The sequence below is a fragment of the Miscanthus floridulus genome, chromosome 9 (genome assembly GCF_019320115.1).
Source record: "Miscanthus floridulus cultivar M001 chromosome 9, ASM1932011v1, whole genome shotgun sequence".
In the NCBI taxonomy this organism is placed as follows: domain Eukaryota; kingdom Viridiplantae; phylum Streptophyta; class Magnoliopsida; order Poales; family Poaceae; genus Miscanthus; species Miscanthus floridulus.
Window position 1 is genome coordinate 30,182,370 of NC_089588.1, and position 23,983 is coordinate 30,206,352.

General features: G+C 48.7%; 3 protein-coding genes and 1 long non-coding RNA gene across 4 annotated transcripts; 2 read left to right on the top strand and 2 right to left on the bottom strand.

Annotated features, from left to right (window-relative positions):
• Positions 1–1,791: 1,791 nt before the first annotated feature.
• LOC136479574 (disease resistance protein Pik-2-like) lies at positions 1,792–5,800 on the top strand. Its single transcript, XM_066477398.1, has 2 exons — positions 1,792–2,157; positions 4,106–5,800. Exons 1-2 carry the CDS (start codon positions 1,792–1,794, stop codon positions 5,798–5,800), a joined length of 2,061 nt encoding a protein of 686 aa, XP_066333495.1.
• Positions 5,801–7,629: 1,829 nt separating this feature from the next.
• On the top strand, positions 7,630–8,709 carry LOC136483611 (uncharacterized). The gene is made up of 2 exons (XR_010765538.1): positions 7,630–7,680; positions 8,280–8,709. It is a non-coding gene; the product is annotated as an uncharacterized lncRNA (long non-coding RNA).
• Positions 8,710–12,429: 3,720 nt separating this feature from the next.
• On the bottom strand, positions 12,430–14,669 carry LOC136483610 (uncharacterized). Its single transcript, XM_066480722.1, has 4 exons — positions 13,779–14,669; positions 13,585–13,693; positions 12,650–13,499; positions 12,430–12,565 (listed from the first exon to the last, which is right to left on the bottom strand). The coding sequence occupies exons 1-4, from the start codon at positions 14,639–14,641 to the stop codon at positions 12,474–12,476; spliced, it is 1,914 nt and encodes a 637-aa protein (XP_066336819.1). The 5' UTR covers positions 14,642–14,669; the 3' UTR covers positions 12,430–12,473.
• A 16-nt stretch (positions 14,670–14,685) lies between these two features.
• On the bottom strand, positions 14,686–15,961 carry LOC136479576 (uncharacterized). The gene is made up of 2 exons (XM_066477399.1): positions 14,791–15,961; positions 14,686–14,732 (listed from the first exon to the last, which is right to left on the bottom strand). Exons 1-2 carry the CDS (start codon positions 15,959–15,961, stop codon positions 14,686–14,688), a joined length of 1,218 nt encoding a protein of 405 aa, XP_066333496.1.
• Between the last annotated feature and the right edge of the window lie 8,022 nt (positions 15,962–23,983).

Sequence of the window (23,983 nt, forward strand, 5' to 3'; positions counted from 1 at the left end):
ATCGCAAAATGAGATAAGCTACTGATAAAACATAAGAGGATTAAGTTTGTTACCTCCAAAATCGAAGAGCAACACCAATGGAGGGGGAGAGAGCAAGAACAACAGCAAGCTGAAGAACAGAGGCAGTGAGTTTAAATGGAATGGTTTAGGCTCGGGGAGGAAGAAATGAGCTGGATTATAGGCCGGGATAATTAGTCCCGGTTAGGGGGCCAAACCGGGACTGAAGATTAATTTTTATTCCCAGGGCATCACCCAAACTAGGACTAAAAGCTTTAGTCCTGGCTGGTATTACCAACCAGGACCGGTTGGTAATACCAGCCGGGACTAAAGATCTCTACCCCGCGGACGACCGTTGGGCAGGGATCTTTAGTCACGGTTGGTATTACCAACCGGGACTAAAGGGTCCTTTAGTCCCGGTGACAAAAAATACCGAGGCTAATGATAAATTAGGACATCGTTCTAAAGTCTGTTCTCTAATAGTGTTTTATGGAGGATTTGGTCAGACCAGGTCCATCTCTATCTATCGTTATCTTTAACTTCCCAGCCCCTAGTAGAAACTAAAATGGACTCAATATAACAATACTTAACCTTCCTAATATCTCCCTAAGTCCTAAGCAAAACCAACCTCAACTGTTGTTGCCATATACCACAGACATGGCATTCCCTCAACTATAATGCCTAAACTAATCTGTTGAATGAACCACATTGTTCACCATGTAATATCTAGAAGCATGTTGCTCCAGCCAGCACCCTCTGTAGCAGCTGCTGCTTGCGTCACATACTGCTGCCAGGGTGCAAGCACACAAGAAGCAAATAAATAATCTGCTTGACAGATAGACTGATATTAATGCTTACAGCTTTATACAACAACAAAAAACCAAGTTTGATGCATACCACCATCTTAAATGTCAACTGTGCTTTGCCTAGTCCTTGAGTGAGGACATCATCATATTTTTAGATAAATCCAATGACTACCCAAAAACCAAACGAATAGCAGGCAATTGGCTGTGCTCAAACTTATGGAAGCTGAAATCTCAAATTCAAGCCTACATATCCAGGACTTAAGTGTATTTATTTATGTCCAGTAGGCAGTGGCTTGCAGAAATCCATTGATCTTACACAAATCATGAAATGACCATGCATTACAAAACCAAACCAGTATTTTCCAATGCACTGAAATACTGATTATAAAGCTAAAACAAGATCGGCAAAATACAGTTCAGCCGCAAGCATGGAAATACAAATACAAAAGGAAAAAGGAAGAGGGGGGCGTTTGTAGAAGAGGAAATACAAATGATTTTCCAAAAAAATTGGCACCCTGGAAAATTGTTTTCAACAAGATATACCTCAACTTATCTACCATTGGTTTTCTAAATTGTAAAGTATGACATGGCACAGTATTCACCCAATATACAAGGTAACGGGGTGATTTTTACACAGGGTGATTTTTAATACTGTTGCTGGCTATGAAAATTTAAAAATCACTTCAATTTGTATAGTTGCATAATACAAAGGTATGCATGTTGATCTAAGACTGGTTTATTCTTTTTTTATGCTACTCGTTTTATTATGACACAAGTAGCTGTACATGATAGTTTTTGTCTTCTTAAAATCATGATTAGTTCAATACTTTGTAAGGCATATATATCGAATGGATTTTGAGATCCAAAGTTGTAGTTTGAGGTAAAGATGAAATTATTTTTAATGATAAAAGGGAACTGATGTATTGTTACCATTCCATTAGGTGCCTATGAATTACCGGGGCTGCAGAGGCCGGACGCTGTGTCGGAGATGGTCGCGAGGACGCTGGGCCCTAGGTGGTGCTCGACCGAGCTTAGTCTCCTCTCCGGGTTGCGGCGCGGCGAGCGGATGGAGGAGATCGGCCGCGGGCGAGACGAGTCCAGGCGGCGGGCCGCCGGTGGGAGCGACCGGCGTGGGCGGGCAGGCGCGCGCGGGGCGGCGCGCAGGCGCGGCGTTGCGGGCGGGGTGGCGTGCGGGGCGGTGAATGGGGCGACCGGCGGGCCAAACTTTGCCGGTGGAGGCGGCTTCGGGGCCACGGCCGGCGGGCGAGCGCGCCGGGCACGAGCGGGGCAGCGTGGGAGAAGGCGCGGCGGCGTGAGGATGACGGCAGGGCGGGGGGCGGCGCTGGCAGGGGCGGTGAGGGAGCGAGGGGAGGGGAGGTTGCAAAGGACGCGGTGAGGGAGCGAGGGGGCGGCGCTGGCACTCTGGCAGGGGCGGTGAGCGTGCGTGCGTGAGTGAGTCTCGGCCGTGGCAGTTAAGTCCTGGGTCTGGCCTTTGCCGAGTGTCCGCGATCCGGCACCCGGCAAAGCCGGGATTTTTTTTAAAAAAAAATTAAAACCTTTGCCGAGAGTCAAGCCGATAAGGCACTTGGCAAAGACTATACTTTGCCGAGTGCGAACCCGACACTCGGCAAAGGTATTTTTTAAAAAAAACTTTTCTATTTCCTTAACCGTTTTTTCCAAATTTGTCCCAATACACTTTGAAAATACCTTGTCAAATTCACTCAACAATGCAAATTTGATGCTTCAGCGAAAAATAGACCATGATTTCATGTAGTTATAGCTCAAATTCCATTTATATAATTGCAATTACAAATTAATAATTATCAAATGGATCCAAAAAATCGCTAAAATTTAACATGACACGATCTTTGATGTGTATTGGCTATACAAAAAGTTTCGGAGTCAAACCACAACTCGACCGTCACTTTCACTCCAAATCTTACCAGATCATTCTCAACAATCATGAAACTTCTTCGGAGATGTTTCAGTTTGTAAGCAATGTACGTGACAACTTATGCGAGACCTTCTCAATTTTTTACCACAGCCTCCACATATGATATCATGACATCTTATCAAATTTCATGATTTTCGGACTTCCTTTGCTTTTTATAGAATTTAAAAACCATTCAACCACACGCTCGGGGTCGTGTTTCCGAAATAAGATGTTCGAAAACCCTTATAATCTTATAGGTAAGGCCTCAAACTGGGTTGAATAACAAGAATATCAATTTTATATTCATTTTTTTCAAATATTTGAATCACTTGCAGTTCAAATTTAACTTAATTCAAAAAATTGCTTGAAATGCAATTAATTAGTTAAATATAGCAAATAAATTCAAAAATACACCAAACTTAAGCATGGAGTACCAAATGTGGTATGTGGAGAGGTGAAAAATTTTGAAGTGCAGGAGTCAAAAAAAATTATACTTTGCCGAGTGTCTGCTTTTGACACTCGGCAAAGAGCCTCTTTGCCGAGTGTTGCATTTGTACACTCGGCAAAGAGCTGACAACGGCAGGCTGGTTTAACGGTGGGCCAAAATTTGCCGAGTGTGAGACGTAGACACTCGGCAAAGAAAGTCTTTGCCGAGTGGCATGTCTGAGCACTCGGCAAAGAGGACGTCTTTGCCGAGTGCTGAAACTGAGCACTCGGCAAAGGCAAGCTTTGCCGAGGGTCGTGTCGTTATCGAGGGTTGGAGTTTGGGCACTCGGCAAAGACAGCCTTTACCGAGTGCCCGAGATAAAAAAACTCGGCAAAGTTATTGGCACTCGCCAAAGCTTGTGATTCCGGTAGTGGTGGCTCTGGGTGGATGTTCGTGTCATGCATGTTCCTACTTCTAAGCAGTATGCCAACATATTCACTAAAGTGCTCCTGTCTTCAGTCTTCACAGAGTTCAGATCTGGTCTCATCGTCTGCAGGGGCGCGTGTGTTAGATAGTTTTATTATCTCAGCCCACTAGGCCCACTGGTTTCGGATTATTGGATTGATTAGCTTTCTTGATAATCAAAGAAACCGATAGAGATCCTATTTCCATAAACTTTCCCAGGGTTATTATTGCCTGTCTATGTACACCTGTAGCTTGTAGCAAGTCAATCTTTTGAAATTTTCCTGCATACAATTGCTTTCAATTTATAGAAGTCTCAACTCGTTTTTATTTTTCCCTGTGCAATTGAATTAGAGTTCTTGGAACTACTGTTTCTTGATGATGCTTTTATGGATTTGTAAACAAATTTTGCAGGTTCAATGTAGCATTTGTCGATATGTAATGTGATTTCCTAACCGGTATTACTTGCAATTTTTTTAGGTATTTAAGGATGCTGCAAATTTTGATTTGCATACTAGTATGCTGAATCAAGCTAAACTTATTCTGAAGAGATGTGATGGACTTCCCTTGGCAAAATCGACAATTGGAGGTTACCTTGCAAATAAGCCGAAAACTGCAACAGAATGGAGGAAGCTGAATGATGGCTTAAGTGGTGAGCTGGAGATCAATCCTCAGCTCAAGATGATAAAAACAGTCCTTATGCGGAGCTACGATGGCCTGTCATATCACCTGAAGAGTAGTTTCTTATATTTGACTGTTTTACCAGAGGACCATATAATCCGGCGTAAACATGTGTTGAGGAGGTGGATTGCAGAGGGTCACTCAAGAGAGATGCATCACATGACAGCAGAGCAAGTTTGCAAAAAACACTTCGATGAACTTGTGGATCGGAGCATGATCCTACCCTTGGACATTGGAGTTCGAGGGGGGCTCCATTCTTTCCAGCTCCATGACCTTATCCGTGAGATCTGCGTGGCAAAGGCAAGAGAGGAAAACCTTGTGTTTATATTAGAAGAAGGATGCAGCCTGGGCAGGACACGAGGAGGGGCCATACGTCACCTCACTATCTGCAGCAATTGGGAAAGAGATGAGGATGTGATGCAGAGGATGCTGGACTTATCACATGTGAGATCATTAACTGTTTTTGGAGAGTGGAGATCATTTTTCATGTCAAATAAGATGAGGTTCCTGCGAGTGCTGGATCTGGAGCACACGACAGGATTGAGAGACCATCACCTCGACAAAATTGGGGAACTCCTTCACCTATGGTATCTTTCTCTGCGACAATGTAGAGGTTCTTTCAGCTTACCAGATTCCTTGGCAAATCTGGGGCAACTGCAGACATTAGATGTCAGAGGTACACGTATATGGACGTTGCCAGTTGCTGTTGCCAAGCTTCAGAAGTTACAATACCTGCATGCATCTGGCCTATTGAATCAGACACGCAAGGCGCATGGGCTACGTGTGACGTTTGGACAGGCACTCATCCAGTCGTGTTATGGTAGTGTATTTGATACATGTGGCTGTTGCTATCTGTTCCGCCATTGCCAAAAGTGTTTCCACCGTCCCACTGAGGCGCTGCGTTTGGCGAGGAGAGAAGGATATATTTTGGAGGATGGTGTGAGCTGCAGGTATGGCTTACGCTACCTATACCACTACCACATCATGTTGAAAGAGGACGGGAGTAAGCTGCATGGTCTCAGAATCCCGAGAGGGATTTCCAAACTGAGGTCCCTGCACACACTTCGTGTGGTCAATGTTGCACGTGGAAAGGCCGAAACTTTTGAAGAGCTCAGAGGGCTTACGCAGCTGCGGAAGCTTGGAGTAGTCGGTGTCGACCATACAAACATGGAGATGTTCTGGCGTTTCATAGCTGGACACAGCCGACTTCAGTCTTTGTCGGTAGATCACTACAAGATGCAAAATGTGGGTGCAACTTTAGACCAGTGTTTGGGTAAGGACCTGTCGCCACCAAGATGCCTTGAGAGCCTGAAGATGCATTGCAAGCTAGTCAAGGTACCTGAATCGATCCACAGGCTTCCCAACCTTTTCAAGCTGCAGCTAGAGGAAACAATGTTGAACCAAGATGCCATAGAGATCATCGGGACGCTACCAAATCTTGCAGTCCTGCGTCTTCACACGGACTCGTTCTCGGAGAAGCATCTCCGCTTCTGACGCTCGTCCTTCCAAAGTCTCTTGCTTCTAGAGCTTCATGAGCTATTGGTCCTATTTGGTACATCTTATCTGGAAAGCGCTCCTCAGATAAGCTGCACAAATAGAGTAAAAGCAGTGGTCAAAATAAGCTGGTCTGATCCATCTTCTGCTTTTTAGTACAAATAGGAGCTGAAAAACGTGATGTTTGGCTGTTGATTTTCAGCTTATTTTGGCCATAAGCAGCTTATAAGCCTACAAGCCCGCAGTTGCTCACGGGTGAAAGAATTTTCCGGGCTACGGTTTCTCACGAGCCTCAAAGAAATTCAGATGGATGATGATAAACTCATGGAAATGGTGCAGAGCCAACTTGCAGAGCATACAACCATGAAGCTGCTGTAATTAACCCCACGCTCTAGCCTCTATAGGCTCACACATGTACTGCTCTACCATTCCTTGCCTTCTAGTAGTTTCCATGCCCATCAAACAAATTGTACGCTGCTCTGTTTTCTCTTTTCTGAATTTTGATAAACTTGTTAATCAGCTTGATTCTCTACACGCATGTTTGGGCGTGCTCTTAGTCTCAAATACAAGCCTTGATGGCCATGCTTCTATATGCACGTTGCTGCGCATCCTCACTGCATGGATGAGGCGAATCAAACTTCCTGAACAGCAGTACCGGCCGTAGCCCAGCCATGGCTATAGAGGTAGGCGTAGCAGCACTGCAGAAGATAAGAGTCCTATTGTCACATCATGTTATATATGTTAGTTAACGGATCTTACTCCTACTAAGACGGGCAATGCTACGGTACTCTCATTACCTCCTAAGAAGTAAGAGCTCCGATAAATCTGAGCCATTGAATTATACAAGGCATGATAAATCTTCTATATGTCACTACGTGAAAAACGGTTTATAGCAACGGAACGAATTTTTTGTAGGGGCGGCTGGTGATGGAGCCATCCCTACAGTGGCGTGTTCGGGAGCTCAGACACCAGCCGCCCCTACAAATGGAACAGCAGGGGCGGCTGGTGATACGAGCCGCCCCTACAAATGGGTCTGATTTGTATTGGCGGCTCACTCACCAACCGCCCCCGAAGTTACTATTTGTAGGGGCGGCTGGTGATTGAGCCGCCCCTACAAATGCCCGCCACATATATACCTGTTGGGGAGAAAATTATCTCCCTTGTCCTCCGGCTTTTCCCTCGCGTCGCTCTCTCCCGTGGCGTCCGCCGCGCCACCCTCTACCGTCGCCTCCGCCGCGCGCCGACGTCGACACCGCCGAGCGCCGCCTCCGCCTCTCCTCCCCGCGGAGCGACACCTCAGCCTGGGCGGCCGGCCTCCGGCGTGCCGCCACGCCGACCTAGGGTTTCGGCGCGGAACCGGCCTTGGCCCGAGCTCAGCAGCGCACCGGCGCGGGTTGCCTGCTCGAGGAGGTGGAGTGCCACGAACACGCCGAGGAGGTGAGTTCATTTGTAGATCGATCTCGTCTCCTCAGCTCCCCTCTCCCTTCCGGCCTTTCCCGTCTCCTCCGCATCTTTTTTTTTCTTGTTAGGGTTCGAGGTCAGATGACGGCGGAGGCTGCTTTGGCGGCGGCGAGGGCTCTTCCAGTTGCATCTCTCCTCACCCCCTTCAGATGACGGTGCGGTCTGTCCAAATGGCAGCGAGCACTCGCGGTTGGCGTCGCCCCCCGCCCCCCCTCAGATCTGCTACCACGAAGGGCGCTAAGCGCAGGCGGCCGACGAGGGCGGCGGCGCGACCAGTTCGAAGGGCGCTGAGCGCAAGCGGCCACTTGCGTTCTTGCGTGCCTCCGGCTGCTGCTGCTGGCGCCTGGTCATCCTTGCCTCTGATGCAGTGATGCCTCGCTAGAATCCTCCTCTCCTAGAGGAGCTTCCGATCTGCACAGGTAAAAATTCTCTCCACCTCATCATCCCTCTCTTTGGTTGCTAGGGTTAGGTGATGTGCTGCCTGATTAGATGAACTAGAGTCTGCGGAGAGGTTAGTGTTTTTCTGATCCAAAGTTCTGCTAGGGATTTTGAAGCTACTGTGGATGATGTGATGGATTACTACTTTCACGTTCATCTCCCTGATTTGACATTAGTTCAGATGTGTATGTGTTGTACTAGGACTACTATACTAGTACGAAAGAACTAGTGAGTACTACTGTACTAAAGAATATGGAGCACTCTGAAGAAATACAGTTTTGTGATATTTTAACTTAAAAATTGTGTGCCAATTTTCTTAGAGCAATATCACTGCATGCCAGGAATCTATTGATCGAAATACAGTAAGTAGGTCACGAGTTCTTGTTATTTTGCATAGCCAAAATGGTAGTATGTCTAATTGATCTGTTAGTAATCTACTGATATGTTTGTTTGGTCCATAGAATTTTGGTGTTCTTTATATTTTTCAAACAAACAGATATGGTTTAAACTTATTTTAACTTAGGGTAAAATTACGGTGCAAATTTTATAATCTGATATACTCTGTCTCTTTCACTTATAGCAAATTGTTTTGTTGGACACGGGACAGCTACAAGGATGACCTCTCATTTACATAATGAATTTATGGAGTGTTGTTGCTGCAATTGGTAGGAGCATGATTGAATATACTAGCAATTTGTGTGGGTGTAAATTGGTTGCAATCACATATTCTGAATTTTGATGTTGAGTTATTCGCATATGAACATGCAGTTCAGTTACAGCTGTAGTTCAGTTCAATGCGTTGAATGTTTAGCTTTTTGTTAGTGAACAACTGCAGAAAATGATATTGTGGAGCTAAGATAGTTTTGGTGAGGTCGTCCGCTAACTCCGTGTGGTGATATGTCTGCAGATTATTAACCTCTATGTGGTTTTTGCGGTTGCCACTGCCCTTATTCAGGTATAAGTTTTTTTTAAACACTTATGTCTTCTTATATGCAAACATCTTGTTCAAATAGGTTTGAAAGCCTCGAAATATGGTTAGGGAAGTGTATCTGAATAGCCTGGACTGTATACTATAGTATCCCGCATCAGCGGATGTTTTTCTGTGGATTTTGATTTTCACTAAACCTAACATGGGAGACGCCAAAACACATGGCCTGGTTATTTGGTTGTCATATAACAGTGGGTAGGTAGGTAGGCATCAGATACATGCTCAATAATTCTTATGAACAGGCTGCTCTGCTAAAGCTATCAACTGATATACTGCGTATGTAAATCTCGGTTGTTGATTACAAGCTGTCAAACTTGCAAATTTCTTCTCTACCTAGCTGTTGGCAACCTGATTGTGTGGGCGCTGTAGCACTGTACCTTCAGTTGAACTTTTGCAAACTATATATGCTCTTCAGTGTTTGATTGGATAGATGAACTTATCACCTGCCATTTTCTTAAATCGTGCAACTTATTGCCCTCAAGCATGATTTCTAGGTATTAGCACAAGTTATCTTATGCTCTTGCTTTGCCAACTGTACATTCTTTATTTAGGTTGCAACTCTTCTCAGTTACTGGTTACAGCAAAGTAGACAACTTGCAAATCTCAGCTCTACCTAGCCACTGTCAACCTGATTGCGTGGATGTTGTAGCAAACTACAGGAAAACGCCTCTTTGCCGACTGCTTGCCCCGGTCGGCAAAGGCATAAACCCAGTCGGCAAAGGCTTTGCCGACCGCAAAGCCACGTGGCAGTTGGCAAAGCCTGGGTCGGCAAAGGCGGATTTGCCGACTGCCACGTGGCACACAGTCGGCAAAGCCTTTGCCAACTGCCACGCCAGCAGTCGGCATAGCCACGTGGCGCCGTCAGCCCTGACGGCAGCCTTTGCCGACTGCTGGTTCCTCGGCAGTCGGCAAAGAATTTTTTTTTTCAAAAATTGTTTGCCGACTGGCCGCCAGCTCGGCAGTCGGCAAAGAAAGAAAATATTTTTTTTGAAATGTTCTTTGCCGACTGCTTTCGGAGTTGCAGTCGGCAAAGGTTTGACCTCTTTGCCGACTGCCTCCCATTGCAGTCGGCAAAGACTCTGTCCTGGGGTTTTTTTGCCCAGCTTTGCCGACTGTAAACAGTCGGCAAAGCTGGAAATTTTTTTTTTTGCTTTTGTTTTCTGTTTTCTCGCATCAAAACCCTGCAAAATCACAAATTATAATCCAATTTCACCAGAAGCACCGGTAGCACCATTTATATCACAATTTCATCACATTTGTCGCCAACATCACCACATATATCACAATAACGCACAACATCACATATATCTCACATATATGTCACAATAACAACCACACAAGTGCATTACAACCATCACATGAAGTCCAACACGTCGAACACCACAAGTCGACGTCCATCACACGAAGTTCAACATAACAAGTCTAGGTCCATAACGAAGAAAAGAAATACATGACAACAACTTCGACGATACGGTGGATACATGATAACAGAATCGACAAATACCTAGCTCGTCGCGCCGTCCCCGGTCTCGTCGTCCGCTCCGCCCCCAGAGCCCCCAGGGTTTGCCCACGGAAACCCCCTTGGACCAAACTGAGGCGCCTGCGCGTACTGCCACCCTCCGCGCACCGGCGGCCACGAGTACGTCGGAGGAGGGCCACGCGGAGGTGGATACGGTGGATAGGGTGCAGGTGGTGGATACGACATCATCTGATGGCCGGGACCTCCAGGAGACGGGTTCGAACCCGCCGACTGTACCTGCACAAGTTAAACGCCAAGTGATGTCATTAGTATCTGCAGCATGGACGCACAAGTTAAAGCAAGAGTCAATATACTCACCGGGGTCCCTCCAGGAGCGACAGGAGCAGGCACAGGAAAAAACTCTGGAGGAGGAGGCAGGTGGAGCGAACATTGGAAGAGGAGGCGGTGTAGACGCCCCGGGCGTCTGCATGGACTGGAAGAAGCTGGCCATGTTCTGCATCTGAGTGTTGTAGTGCTGCTGCAGGCTTTGCTGGTAAGCCATCTGTTGCGCCATCATCTGTGCGTGCAACGTGGCGATCCTCTCCTCCATCTTGGCCTCCATCTGGGCCTGCAATATTACATCCGCAGTGTTGATTGTATGTACAGGTGCGAAACGAGTGAACGACGAACGAAACGGCACTTACCTGTGACGCTGACTGCCGCCGGGGCGCTACGGGGATGTCGCTGGAGCTCGTGGGCGTGGATCGAACCTGGGTCAGCGTAGGAACCTGGGACGGGTCGAGGGCGCTGTGGGCCATGTAGTAGCGGCCGTGCTGCTTCCCTGGTCCCAACCTCTGCAGGAGGTCTGTGTCCAGGGGCTCGGCGGTGGGGTCGAACGTCTCCCCGTAGCGCTGGCGAGCCGCGACGGTGTACTCGGTGGCCTTCTCGTAGGCGGTGGGGTTGGTGTACGCATCGGGCCCGTCCTCCGGGTTGTAGACGTTGTTCGGATCCGTCGCCTTGCCCTTGTGAGAGAGGAGGTACGCGGTGTACTCGTTGATTTCCTGCCCACCGTGCGTCTGCGTCTGCATTGAAAACACAAACATGGTTACAAGTATTGACAATTGAGCGCAAGGATTAAGACATGAACGGACGCATACCCATCTTGTCGCGAACTGGGGGAGGGGCTGATTCCCTTGGTGGTGTGACACCCCTCGCATCTGCGCGCGGCGGCCCTGACGGTCGGCGCGCCTCGCGTACGCCTCATCCGTGCGCCACATGCGCACAATCTCCGTCCAGCATTCCCTGTGGTTGTCGCACCACGACGGACACACCTGCATGACATCAAGTATTTGACATGCGAGAAGATTAGTGTAATGTTTCACTGAAGGAATCTGAACGAATGTTGTCATACTTAATTACCTGCTCGTATTGCGCTTGGGTGAGGTCGGCCTCCCTCGAGTTCATTCTCTGGCGGATTTGGGGCTTCTTGATGTTCTCTCCAAGCACGTTGGCGTGGAAGTCGCGGATGGCCTGTATGCGCGCCTCATGGTACAGGTCCTTGAGACGATCTTTGCAGACCGCCTCCTGCACTCGCGCCGCCTGGGCCGCTTTACCCTCCTCGCACGTGAAGAAGTCCTGCACACAGACACATCATGTAGCATTTCCTTTTTGCAAGAAGTCCGACGAATGCGTACTATTTAGCAATGCGGTGCGATGAAAGACTCACCCAAAACTCCCTCTTTATCTTTGCCGCGATGGTCTCGCCACCCTCCTCGACGAGGTAGAAGTGGGACCACTTGGTGGGCACCTTCATCTCGCCGTTGACGTTGACAAGGCCAGGGTAGTACTCCTTAATCAGGAGGCCCTGGATGCCATTGATATGGCGTGCTTGACCTGCTCCACTCACAATCTTCCAGGAACTGCACGAGTCATTAAGAACAATTGTTAGTCTTCAGTTCGATTTTTGACATGTCATATGAACAAGTAGTGAAATCAATAATGGTTACTTACGTCTGGCCCACGGGTGTGATCACCGGGCGCTGGTGGAATTGCGGCCGCACCCTAGGAAGCTGCGTGGGCCCGCGCGAGTACACCTTGGCCACGCCTGACGAAGTCGAAGCCGTCTCGCCTGGTGTAGGCGCGTCGTCGCCGTCGTCGTCAGTCATCGTCGTCGTCGTCGTCGCCGCCGCGCTCGTCGTCACGCGACGTCGTCCCCCCTTGCGAGGACGAGAACAGCAGCCTCCTGGTCGCCTGGCGACTGTCCGCTGGGGGGCTGGGACCCCCTACTGGACGACCCGCGCACCAACACCTCCTCCTCCTCGTCGTCGTCATCGGCGGTCTCCTGCGGGGGGACCTGGTACGCCGAGCGTACTGCTCGATGCGGCCGCTGCCGCCGTCCGCCTGGCATTTTGCCGAGTGCCTGCAATGACAAAGAACAAAACTGTTAGCATAAATAAATGACAAGTACTTGTAAAGGAACATAATAATAACAATATAGTATTACATGGCCTCGTAATTATCTCCGCGAACGGCAATATCTCGGGCGTGGAGTCGTCATCTCTATCACTATCGTCGTCATCGCTATCAATATTGTCGAGCTCCCTTAAGTCATCACTGTCATCATCATCCTCATCGTCTCCATAGTCATCATCATGTACCTCCTCCTGGACAACTCCATCGCGCTGCATCTGCCATCGCTCAAGCATTCTTAAGTCCCTGGCATCCTGCACCTCCTCACCCTCGTCCTCATCGATTTCGTTGTCTACTTCCATGCCCATGAGCGAACCAATGTCGATCTCCAAGGTACCTTCTAGCCCCTCAGGTTGATAGAACTCATCGGTGCTTGGGTCAAAGTTGTAATCGTTGTCGTTTGGGAGAGGCGCTTTGCCGCGCGGCGACACCAAATGCACAAGGCTCCACCCCGCAAGCTTCTCGTCTTTTTGGCACGCCCATGGGAGGTAATAAACTTGCGTGGCGTCTCGGTTGGCCACAATGTAGACATCGTCTCCTTTATAGCTGGAGTCCTGTCGAATCTCGACTTGACCTATCGTAAGGTCTTTCCTCGTGATATCAGGATCGAACCAATGGCATTTGAATACCACCGGCGCTAAAGTCCCGGCACCCTTAAAGTTGAGCTCGTATATCTCTTCGACTATGCCGTAGTAGTCCTTCCCATCCGTGCCGGGCGTACGAACTCCGCAGCACATGGTTTTTAGGTTGGGTCGACTCTCCTCGTAGCTTCTCGTGCGAAAGCGATAGCCATTCACATCATAAACGGTGAATGACTTCACCCTACGGGAGAAGCCACGGCCCACCTGTTTCAATTCATCGCTCATTTCTGCATCCGTTCGGGCCTGCAAGGGTAGGAGATCGTTACATAACTCGCTCCGGGGAGCAAAGTGGAATCACAAAGTCGGAAAGAGGTTAGTTGGTTGGTACCTTTGTACAGAACCAGGAGATGAAATCGGGCACACCGTGTCTAAGAAGATTGTCTTCTTCTTGCTCGGTAGGAGCCCTATTGCCTCTCCAGTATTGACTAATAAATTCCCTGAAAGAAGGAAGAAACTAGAGGGTCAGACCATGATAGATGGAGGATAGTGACGGCGTAGGTAACAAGCTCATTGAGAACTTACTTCTGATAAGGAATCACTTCATCAAGGTTGATCAACAATGTGAACATGATAGTCTGCCACTCCTGATGGTTCAACTGCTTGTTGGTACCTGCGCTTCCACTCCCGAGATCCCCTTGGAAAAGGCTGAGTATCGATGAGTTCTCGTCAGCGTTGTAACGAGGGGTTGGATTGTGCATGCTGGGAAGCTTCTCAGTATAGTACGCCTGTGTGAAGGTCGACACCTCCTCTAGAACGGAGGCCTCTCCCACGGAAGCCTCAATCTTGGCTTTATTTCTACAATTTTTCCGAAGAAGCTTTAGACACCTCTCGATTGGATAGCACCAACGGGCCTGCACGGGACCCCCCAACCGTGCCTCGCGCGGTAGGTGCAAGATCAGATGCTGCATGGACAGAAAGAAGCCGGGTGGAAATATCATCTCCAACTTGCAGAGCAACAGAGGTGCAGCCTTCTCCAGTTCAACACAAACATCCCGAGACAACTCCTTGGCACAAAGCTGGCGGAAGAAGAAGCTCAACTCTGCCAGGACGCGCCACACATGCTCTGGGAGGTATCCCCGGGTCATCGCAGGAAGGATCCGCTCAATCCATATGTGGAAGTCATGGCTCTTCATCCCTAAGACTTTCATAGTCTGCAAGTTCACACCCCTGCTCAGATTCGCCGCATACCCATCGGGGAACTTTAACGTCTTGATCCACTGCAGAACTTCCTTCCTATCTGCCCTTTTCAGGATGTAATCGGCCGGCCCCCTTTTCCATTTCCTGCCGGGCGCAGGGGTCTTCATCACCAGGTTTGGTCTATCACAGATCATCTCCAGGTCCAGTCTAGCCTTGACGTTGTCCTTCGACTTTTTGCCAACGTCCATGAGTGTTGCCCAGAGTGCCTCGGCCACATTCTTTTCTGTGTGCATTACATCGATGTTGTGTGGAAGAAGAAGGTCCTTGAAGTAGGGGAGCCTAGTCAAGCCCGATATATGAGTCCACATGTGGTCCCGAGCATATCCCTTAAACCCACCTGTTTCCTCAGGTTCGAGAGCCTGTATGTCGGCAAGGACGGCGGCAGGGCTCTTAACCTGCGGAATGGGGCCGGTGACTTGAACGCCTTTCGTGAAGTGCTTTACATCTAGCCTGAATTCATGGTTCTCAGGCAGGAATTGGCGATGCTTGTCGAAAGAAGAAAACTTGCCGCCCTTGGCCAGCCAGGTGAACATCACATCTGCCTTGCATGTCGGGCAAGGGAACTTCCCGTGAACACACCACCCGCTGAATAAGCCATACGCCAGGAAGTCATGCATTGAATACTGGTACCACACATGCATTCTGAAGTTCCTCTTCGTAGCCCGGTCGTACGTGAGTACCCCCTCTTCCCAAGCAAGTTCCAATTCATCCCACACCGGCTGCATGAACACACCCATATTGTCGCCCGGGTGTCCAGGTATTATCAGCGTCAAGAGCACGTTCTTAGGTTCAAACATGACGCCGGGGGGGAGATTGAGGGGGATCACAAACACGGGCCAGCAAGTGTACGGGGCCGCCATCATTCCAAACGGGTTGAACCCATCTGTTGCCAGCGCTACGCGTACATTCCGAGCCTCCATAGCCTTGACAGGATTCATGTTATCGAAGTGCTTCCATGCATCACCGTCCGCCGGGTGTACCATCTTGTCAGGATGGTATCTTTTGCCATTCTTGTGCCACGTCATCTGTTTCGCGGACTCCTCCGTCATATACAGCCGTTGCAGCCTCGGTAGGAAAGGAAGGTGCCGTACGACCTTCTCGGGGACCTTAGACTGTTTCATGCTGCCATCAGAGCCTTCTACCAACACGAACCTAGAGGCATCGCACTTCGGATAGGTTTTTGCTTCCTCGAGGTCTCCCCTGAACAGGACGCACCCCTTCGGACAAGCATGGATCCCCTCATACGGCATCTTAAGTGCACGAAGGAGCTTCTGTGTAGCGTAGGTGTTCATCGGCAGGACATGATCTGCCGGAAGCAGTCCCCCAACAATGCTCAACACGAGATCGAAGCCGTCTCGACTAATGCCCAGCTGCGACTTCAACCCTATCAGGCGTGAGACGGCATCCAGTTGCGTAAGCTTTGTCTTCTCGTGAAGGGGCTTCTGTGCCGACTCCATCATGTCGTAGAAGGCCTTCGCGGTTTCCTCCGGATCTTCCTCCACATCCATTCCTTCAGCCAAACCGTGCTTCGTGGAAGTCTGCCATCATGTCTGCCATCCCGGCATCGCCATCATACTCCTCGAGGACGGGTCGCACCACCTCGTCCCTAATAGGATGGTATTCACCATGGTGGCGCCAACGGGTATAGTTTGGAACGAACCCGTGCTTGAACAGATCTCTCAACACCTGAGCCTTTACTTTCTTCTTCTTGTTCCTGCACTCGCTGCAGGGACACGGCATCCGAATCGACCCTTTAGCAGCTGGGCCAAATGCATGCTCCAGGAACTCAGTCATCCCCCTGATCCATTCGTGGCTCTTACTTGCGAAGCCCGAGTACATCCACTCACGGTCACCCATGCTTTGTCATGCGGCAATGTTAACATGTGATAAAACCAGCAAGTGCATCTACAACGCGCTCCTACCATCTAATAGGTGAAGGATAGGTCCTAATCCCACCCGAGCATGCGCAGACGAGGTTAGCTTCCATGCTCCGCTCCCGTCCGAGATGGAATTTCGGTAGCACCTCCCCGCTGTTCTCCCGATACACGTCCCGGCGGGGAGAGTGTGTATCCAGAGAACAACGGGGAGGTCCTACCGAAACTCCGACTCGGACGGGAGCGGAACATGGGAGCTAACCTCGTCTGCGCATCCTCGGGCTGTCCAAATAACGTGGACAATCCGAAACGGATACGGTTATACATATGCGAAGAACGCATACTTCCAACCGTATCCGTTTCGGACGGGAGACGCCTAACTGGGTAACGCGACCTATGACTACATGTGGCGGAAAGAGGGGTCATACCGCAGGTGCCGGTGAAGAAAGGCTAGCGGGGCAGTGCCGAGTCGTGCTCCTCCGGCTAGCCTCCAATAGGGAGCCCTCCTGAAAAAGAAAAACAATTAGTGAGAACGAAAAATTTCGGCAGCACCTCCCCTGTACGGGAAGGTTACCAAACCTGCAAGAAAAGACGGCACGATGGCCGACAAACACATATACATGTCAGGCACGATGGCCGACAACCACAAATGTATTTCCAATCCATGCAGAAGAATATAAGCAGGTATTAACAAAGTAAACTACTACTACTAGTAGTACTACTACCTCGTCGTCACGGACGGCGTCACCGGCGCGTGGAGCAGAGGCGCGCGCGAGGACGGCGAGGCGGGACGGCGGGCGAGGCGAGGACGGCGAGGCGAGGACGGCGCGCGAGGACGGCGACGCAGGGCCGCGGACGGCGAACGGCGCGCGGACGGGCGAGGACGGCGGACGGAGCGGGCACGCCGGATCGGAGGACGGGGAGGAGGCGAAGGGGAGGGGAGGGGCGAGGCCGCCGCGGGCCGCGGTGCGGGGCCGAAGCGGAGCGGCCGGGTGGCGCGCCTGGCCGGGGCCGGATCGGGGCGGGGCAGCGCGGTGAGGGCCTGGGGGGGCGGCCGGCGGGAGGGGCCCAGCATGGGGGGGCCAGCGGGGGGGGGGACGCGCCGCGGGGGTGGCCCAACGCGGGGGGGGAGCGCGGGGGGAGGGGGCGCCGCCGGGGATGGCCGTGCGCCGGGGGGACGGGACCAGCGAGGGGGGGGGGGGGGGGGGGCGCCGCCGGGGTGGGCCGCGCCGCGGGGGAGGGCGCCGCGCCGCCGGGAGGACCAGGCGCGGGGGGGGCGCCGGGGAGGGCCGCGCCGCGCGGGGGAGGGCGCCGCGCCGCCTGGGAGGGACCAGCGGGGGGGGGGGGGGGGGGCGCGCCGAGGAGGGCCGCGCCGCGCGGGGGGAGGGAGAGCGCCGCCGGGGAGGGACCAGCGCGAGCGGGGGGGGGCGCCGCGGGGAGGGCCAGAGCCGCGCAGGGGGAGGGAGCGCGCTGGCTGGGGGAGGAGGAGACGGGATCCGCCTGCGCGGGAGAGAGGGGGGGAGGGCGCGGGGGAGGGGGAGGGGCGCGGGGGGGGGGGGGGATGCGCCGGCCGGCCGGGCCGGCACGCGTCGACGACGGGGGCGGCCTGGGTGGCGGCGGCGGGCGGGATTTTGGGGAGGGGAGGGCGGGCGGGATTTTAGGGAGGGGAGGGCGGGCCGAGCGGATAAGGCGACGTTTTTCTTTTTTTTTTATTTTTTTCCCTTTGCCGACTGCCAGCATGTGACGCAGTCGGCAAAGGTCTATTATTTTTTTTTCAAAAAATTAATTTTTTTAATTTTTTTTTAAAAATACTTTGCCGACTGCTCTGCTCCCTGGCAGTCGGCAAAGGTTATTTTTGATTTTTTTCTCAGAAATTCTTTGCCGACTGCCATCCTCCCTGGCAGTCGGCAAAGGCAAAGTGTTTTTAAATTTTATAAAATCGAAACTTTCTCGAAACTTTCTCAAATTTTTCTCAAATCCAAGATGTCCAGGTTTTAGCCACCCGACGTCGCCACTTGCTCGAAACTTTCTCAAATTTTTACCACAGCCTCCGCGTGCGATGACAAGACACGTCGTCAAGTTTCGTCATTTTCGGACTCCGTTTCGATTTTATAAAATTTAAAAACACTTTTCACGCGCGTGGCTCGGCGTGTTCCGACACCAACACGGTCGAAATTTCACGCGAGGCCCCGCACACGGCCTCAACATGCTCCAAACATCATGAATATCATTTTCTGAATCGCCGGATTCCATTATTTCATATACCTGCAGTTCAAATCTGGAGCTGCCGGAAAAAATCAAAGAAACAGAAAAAATCTACGGAATATAGCAAAATAAATCAAAATGATCCCAAACTTGGAATATATCATGTACTTACTGTATCAAGGCAACACAAAAAACTGGGATCGAAAATAAAAAAAAATAAAAATTCTTTGCCGACTGCCAGGGAGGATGGCAGTTGGCAAAGCCTGCGCCTTTGCCGACTGCTGACGGAGTGGCAGTCGGCAAAGGTGACGGTGTGGATGGCGTCAACCATGGCCTGCCTTTGCCGACTGCAATTCTTTGCCAACTGCCTGGCAGTCGGCAAAGCCAGGCAGTCGGCAAATCCTGCTTTGCCGACTGCAGGAAATTCCAGTTGGCAAAGGGACCTCTTTGCCGAGTGTCGAAAAAAAACAGTTGGCAAAGAAAATTGCAGTCGGCAAAGAGCCAGTTTCCTGTAGTGACTGTACTTGTCATTGTAACTGTTGCAAACTATATGTTCTTCATTCAGTGATGTCGATTGGATATATCAACTTGTTAGCTGTCATTTTCTGAAAACCATGGAATTTGTTGTCCTCAAGCATGATTTTTAGGTTTAAGGACAAGGCTATCTTTGTGCACTTGTATTGTGTACTGAGCATTGTTATTCGGTTCATAACTCCTCTTTAGTTGTTTCTGCAACATAGCTGATAATTGCCCCTGGAATGCTAATACAAGTGAAACACCTTCAGAGACTTATTACTGGTATGCTATTTAATGTGGATGAAACAGGTTGCTTACATGGGACTGGTTGGGTCGTTTCCCTTCAACTCCTTCCTCTCTGGAGTCCTTTCATGCATAGGAACTGCAGTTCTTGCTGGTAGGAGCTTCTTACCCTCTGTTGCCCTTTTACCTTGGTTGCGTGATATGACAGATATCAAGCAAGATGAGGCAACTGATCCGATTGGGCAGCAAATATGGTTGAATGTGCCAACAAAGCTGTATTTATGCTTACTGAATATATAGTCATTTAGTGGTGCGAACCAAACAACTTTTTACTTGTAATTCTCAACATAAAATTAATTGAAGTCCCAAGTATTCTTGAAAAAAATGTGTGCTTCGTTGGCATGCCTTGCTTAGTTGCTATCTGCATGAGATTTCAAATTGTGATAGATAGGTGGGCCTATTTTAGCTCAGACATATTAGTGCTGGAGTCGAATTTGAATTGTAAATTTAAATTTTTTTTTGCGAAAAAATGATTTGTAGGGGCGGTTGGTACTGTAGCCGCTCCTACAAATCGATTTGTAGGGGGCGGCTGGTGTTCCCAGACCGCCCCTATAAATCGATTTGTAAGGGCGGCTATAGTACCAACCGCCCCTACAAATCGATTTGTAGGGGCGGCCTGAGAACCGCCCCTACAAATGCATGATTTGTAGAGACCCTTGCGTAGGGGCGGCTGGGCAAACCGCCCCTACAGAGCCTCTGGAGCCGCCCCTAAAAATCATATTGTATGTAGTGTGTGATTCTTGGTGTTATACCTGTCTATTAGAATGCTCTAATCATTGATTTTCTTGAATTAAGGATATGAAGCGTCGTTGCCCCTATATTATGTCATATAGTCACGGTTCATTTTACCTCTTAATATTTTACAAAACTACTCACACTTATCACGACGATGCACAATAATTTTTTTTTGGCAATTTTCGCGATAAGGCTGAGTCGAATTGTTTATCTCCAAAGTGGACATATCTCAAGTTTCCTTTTCCACGTTACAAAAAAATACACAAAGCAGCGTTAACTATATTCACTTTACTATGTACCACGTCTCGTCACGTGAACAGATCACGTCATGTTGACCACCCCAACATCACGCACCTCATACATCATATCTTATGACAATTGCTAAACAACAGTTGGTTGTTTTGTTTGTTGGCAACAACCGATTTTCTGGCCACAGGATCCACTTCCAACAAAGGTGTTGCCCCCACGCCTAACGCTATGATTGGCCCGACATCGCATCTACCAGAGGCGCTGCTCCGTCCGCTGCCAACGGAGGCGCTGCTCCATCTGCTGCTGCCGCCCCTGCCATTCTCCCTCCGCCACCGCCGCCCTAAGGCCGGCCGGCCATCGCCCCTAGGCCGGACCACCGCCGCTGCCCCCAGGCCGTTGACATCCGCGCCGACAACATTCATATTGTTGCCACCACAATTTGTGAAGAGGTAAGGTCGGGGAGGGTGAGTGTTGATGGTCGCTACATCAAAAAATAAATCGTCAATTTCACCTGCACTTATACTTAAAATCAATCATCAACATGGGTTTAGAGGTTTAAAACTAATGAATTCCACAAGTCTTTGTGAATATTTGTATGCAGACTGATTTATCCAGAAAACAGGACCAAGTGGGCCATATACGTCAAAAAATCAAGATGATACGCAATGAAACCAACTCCACTGGCCTCACATCCACCATCCATGACTTACCGCCAAAGATCGATAGCAGAGGAGACCAGAGGGGTTCGTGCGACCCCCCCTTAGGTCGGTCGACCCCTGGGCCCTTCCTGTCAGCCCCTCGTCAGATGTGGACTCTCCAACGACCTTGAGGATCAATCTTCACCATGCATCGAAGTCGGTTTGGATTGGACGGACGAGATGGAGCCGTGCCATGAATTCTGGGCCCACAGGGTGCCGTCGACCCCTATAAAAGGACCCTAGACCCCTCTAGAAAGGCATCCATTCGGATCAAGACATGCCAGGAGGAATAAGTCTAGCGCTCTCCAATGTAGTAGATTGGTAGCTCAAGAGTGAGGGTCCAGTTGGGCTCAATGCTCAGGTTCCGGATCTAGCCTCGGAGACTCGGTAAAGTCAATGTATCCTCACTTTCATATCTTAGGAGACCATTATTAACATGTCATATTCTTATCTACATGGTTATGTTTACTTTGGTTATACGCTTAGAGTAGTCGAAGTTATCTTTATGTTTATGCATAGGATCCTAGAGCGCTAGCCTAGTGGTCGACCAGGCTAGTTAGCAGACCTTGTGTAAGTATAGTGCTTATATATTTGTTGTGCCTGTGGATGCACCCTATATTCCGGAACGTGTAGTAGATCGCGTGGGTGACAGCCAGTTGATTCTCTGCAGTCCACCTCCCGTCCATAGGTCTAGTAGGACCTGTGTCATGACAGAGGAAGTCATACTCTACTGTGCTCTTCCTTAGAGGTGTCACTTATGCATGAATGTAAAGTTAATCTTTTGCTATAACGAGTTTATAAGCCAGCATATATTTCTATAACTTTGTAGTAGGATTATCATAGAAATTTACCTCACATACTATTCTCCCAAGTTATCAAGTCTATTTATTTATCATAGATTTATCTCCCGTGTGTCATTAGATCATAATTATTATCATTACATTTACCCCTGCTCTAGCTATGCTGATATAATAATTAGTAGATACTCCTTTGTTATTCAATATTCTTTATTCTATTGTTTCCCTGTGGTAAATATAAATAATAATACCTGTAATACTCCCGGTGAAATGCTACAATGGTGTTCTGTGCGCTTGCAGAATTCTTATTTTCTTACTTGCAGTCACAACCACAATTTGTGAATAATTTATAATTTTTCCTAAAATTTGTGAACAATCCGACATATATTTCTCTAATATATATGCAATCTATAGAAATAATTTGTAAATTTTTCTAAAAAATTTTGGCATATATTTCTTTGAGATCTACAATCCATAGAAATAGAAGTTGTGTTATCCCCAAATTACATCACTTTGTCCACTAAATTACACTGAAGAAATCATTCTAAATATAGTAATGAGATAGTGTAAATATAGCTAAAAGACAATGTAAGTGCATGGGCAAAATTTAGTTGTCAGGAGCCAAAACATTCAGTTGTTGCCTAGACAGATTCTATCTAATACAAAGACTTACCATGTTGGGATTTGGAAGATATTTTTCCTATTTTAGAATACTAAAAAATATATAAATAGATAATTATCATCAAGATCCACGGTCTATACTTATTTGGGAGTACCATAGCAAAGATCTACTAAGACTCATGCACTCATGCATTTTGAGCATGAGTATCAACCTTGTAGCAATCACTACAACAAAATACACGATTTGTGCTGGTTCATCACTATCAGGTGTGCTAGAGCCGCCAGCGAGCCAGCTTCACTATCGTCTTGTAAGCCAAAGATCTAGTTATGAATAGACCCCCCCCCCCCCCCCCCCCCCCCCCAAATGTGCTCTGGTAGTGCCATGTATGGAGATCCGCCATGTCTAGAGATAACTTCATTCTATGTTCTTTCTTCAAAGATTTTCTAGGATTAACCCTTTTTCTGGGAGAAACCTTCCACATATACTATCCCCTCCTAGTCAAGATGGTGCACGACAGGTACCAGAAGAAGATTGATAAAGACAGAGCCACGCCGGATCTAAGGCACATTGGCAACATTGCCAGCGTGATACAATTGGTTCTTGGGAAGCTTGGAATTAGAGATAGGCTCGATTTGGCCAACTCTCCTTTCCTAGCCCCAGTGACCCCTTGACCAGGCTTTGGCACCTTTGAGGCCCCACTAAGGGTGCTAGAAGAAGGTTGGTGACGTGGCTATTCGAAGGTTGGCTAGAAAAAGGTTGCTGGGGCGCTATAACGTATTTGTAGGCTTCGATGCTACATTGCTCTACCTTTTTTTCCAAAAAGGTATCGTTATCTTGTATGTAATTTTTTATAGGTCTTTGTTATTGTATAAAACTTTTGTCTTATTGAAAAGTCCAATGAGCACCCAAGAGGGTGGGTGAATTAGGTGTCTACTTCAAACCTAAAACCTAGGATTCAAATTAAACTACCACTAGAAAAACTATAAACTACTCTAGCATGATGTACACTTTTGGTTTTTCATGTGCTCTAACTTACCCTCAATTCAAAAGAGTTTAGTAATCAACAACCAATCCTAACGACCAATAGCTAATGGAGAAAGGTAAAGGTCACACAAGCAAAATATTGTAGAAGCAACAAAACCGGTAACTAAAGAGCTTGAGTAACAAAGGGCAAACTTTGCCTAAACACAACATCTATTCCATGTTGGAGCTCCACCATGGTATTGACAACAAAAAGGGTCTAGATCAATTGAAGATGGATTGGGAACTCACATGCAAACAAAAGGAATCAAATTTTGATCAAATTGGGCAAGGTTTGGAAGTTTTAGGGAAAATCGACCTCGGCAGACTTCAACTACATACAAGAAAAACCGCCCTAGGCCGGTTTATGTAGGGTGTGGAAGTGGCCAGTAAAAACTGACCTAAGCCGGTTTTAGCATACTTGAAGTCAAATCGTGATTTTTTTTCCTTTATTAGAAATTGATTTGATCTCATGGAAAACTTGTAATTTACGTGTGGAATAGGTTTCCCA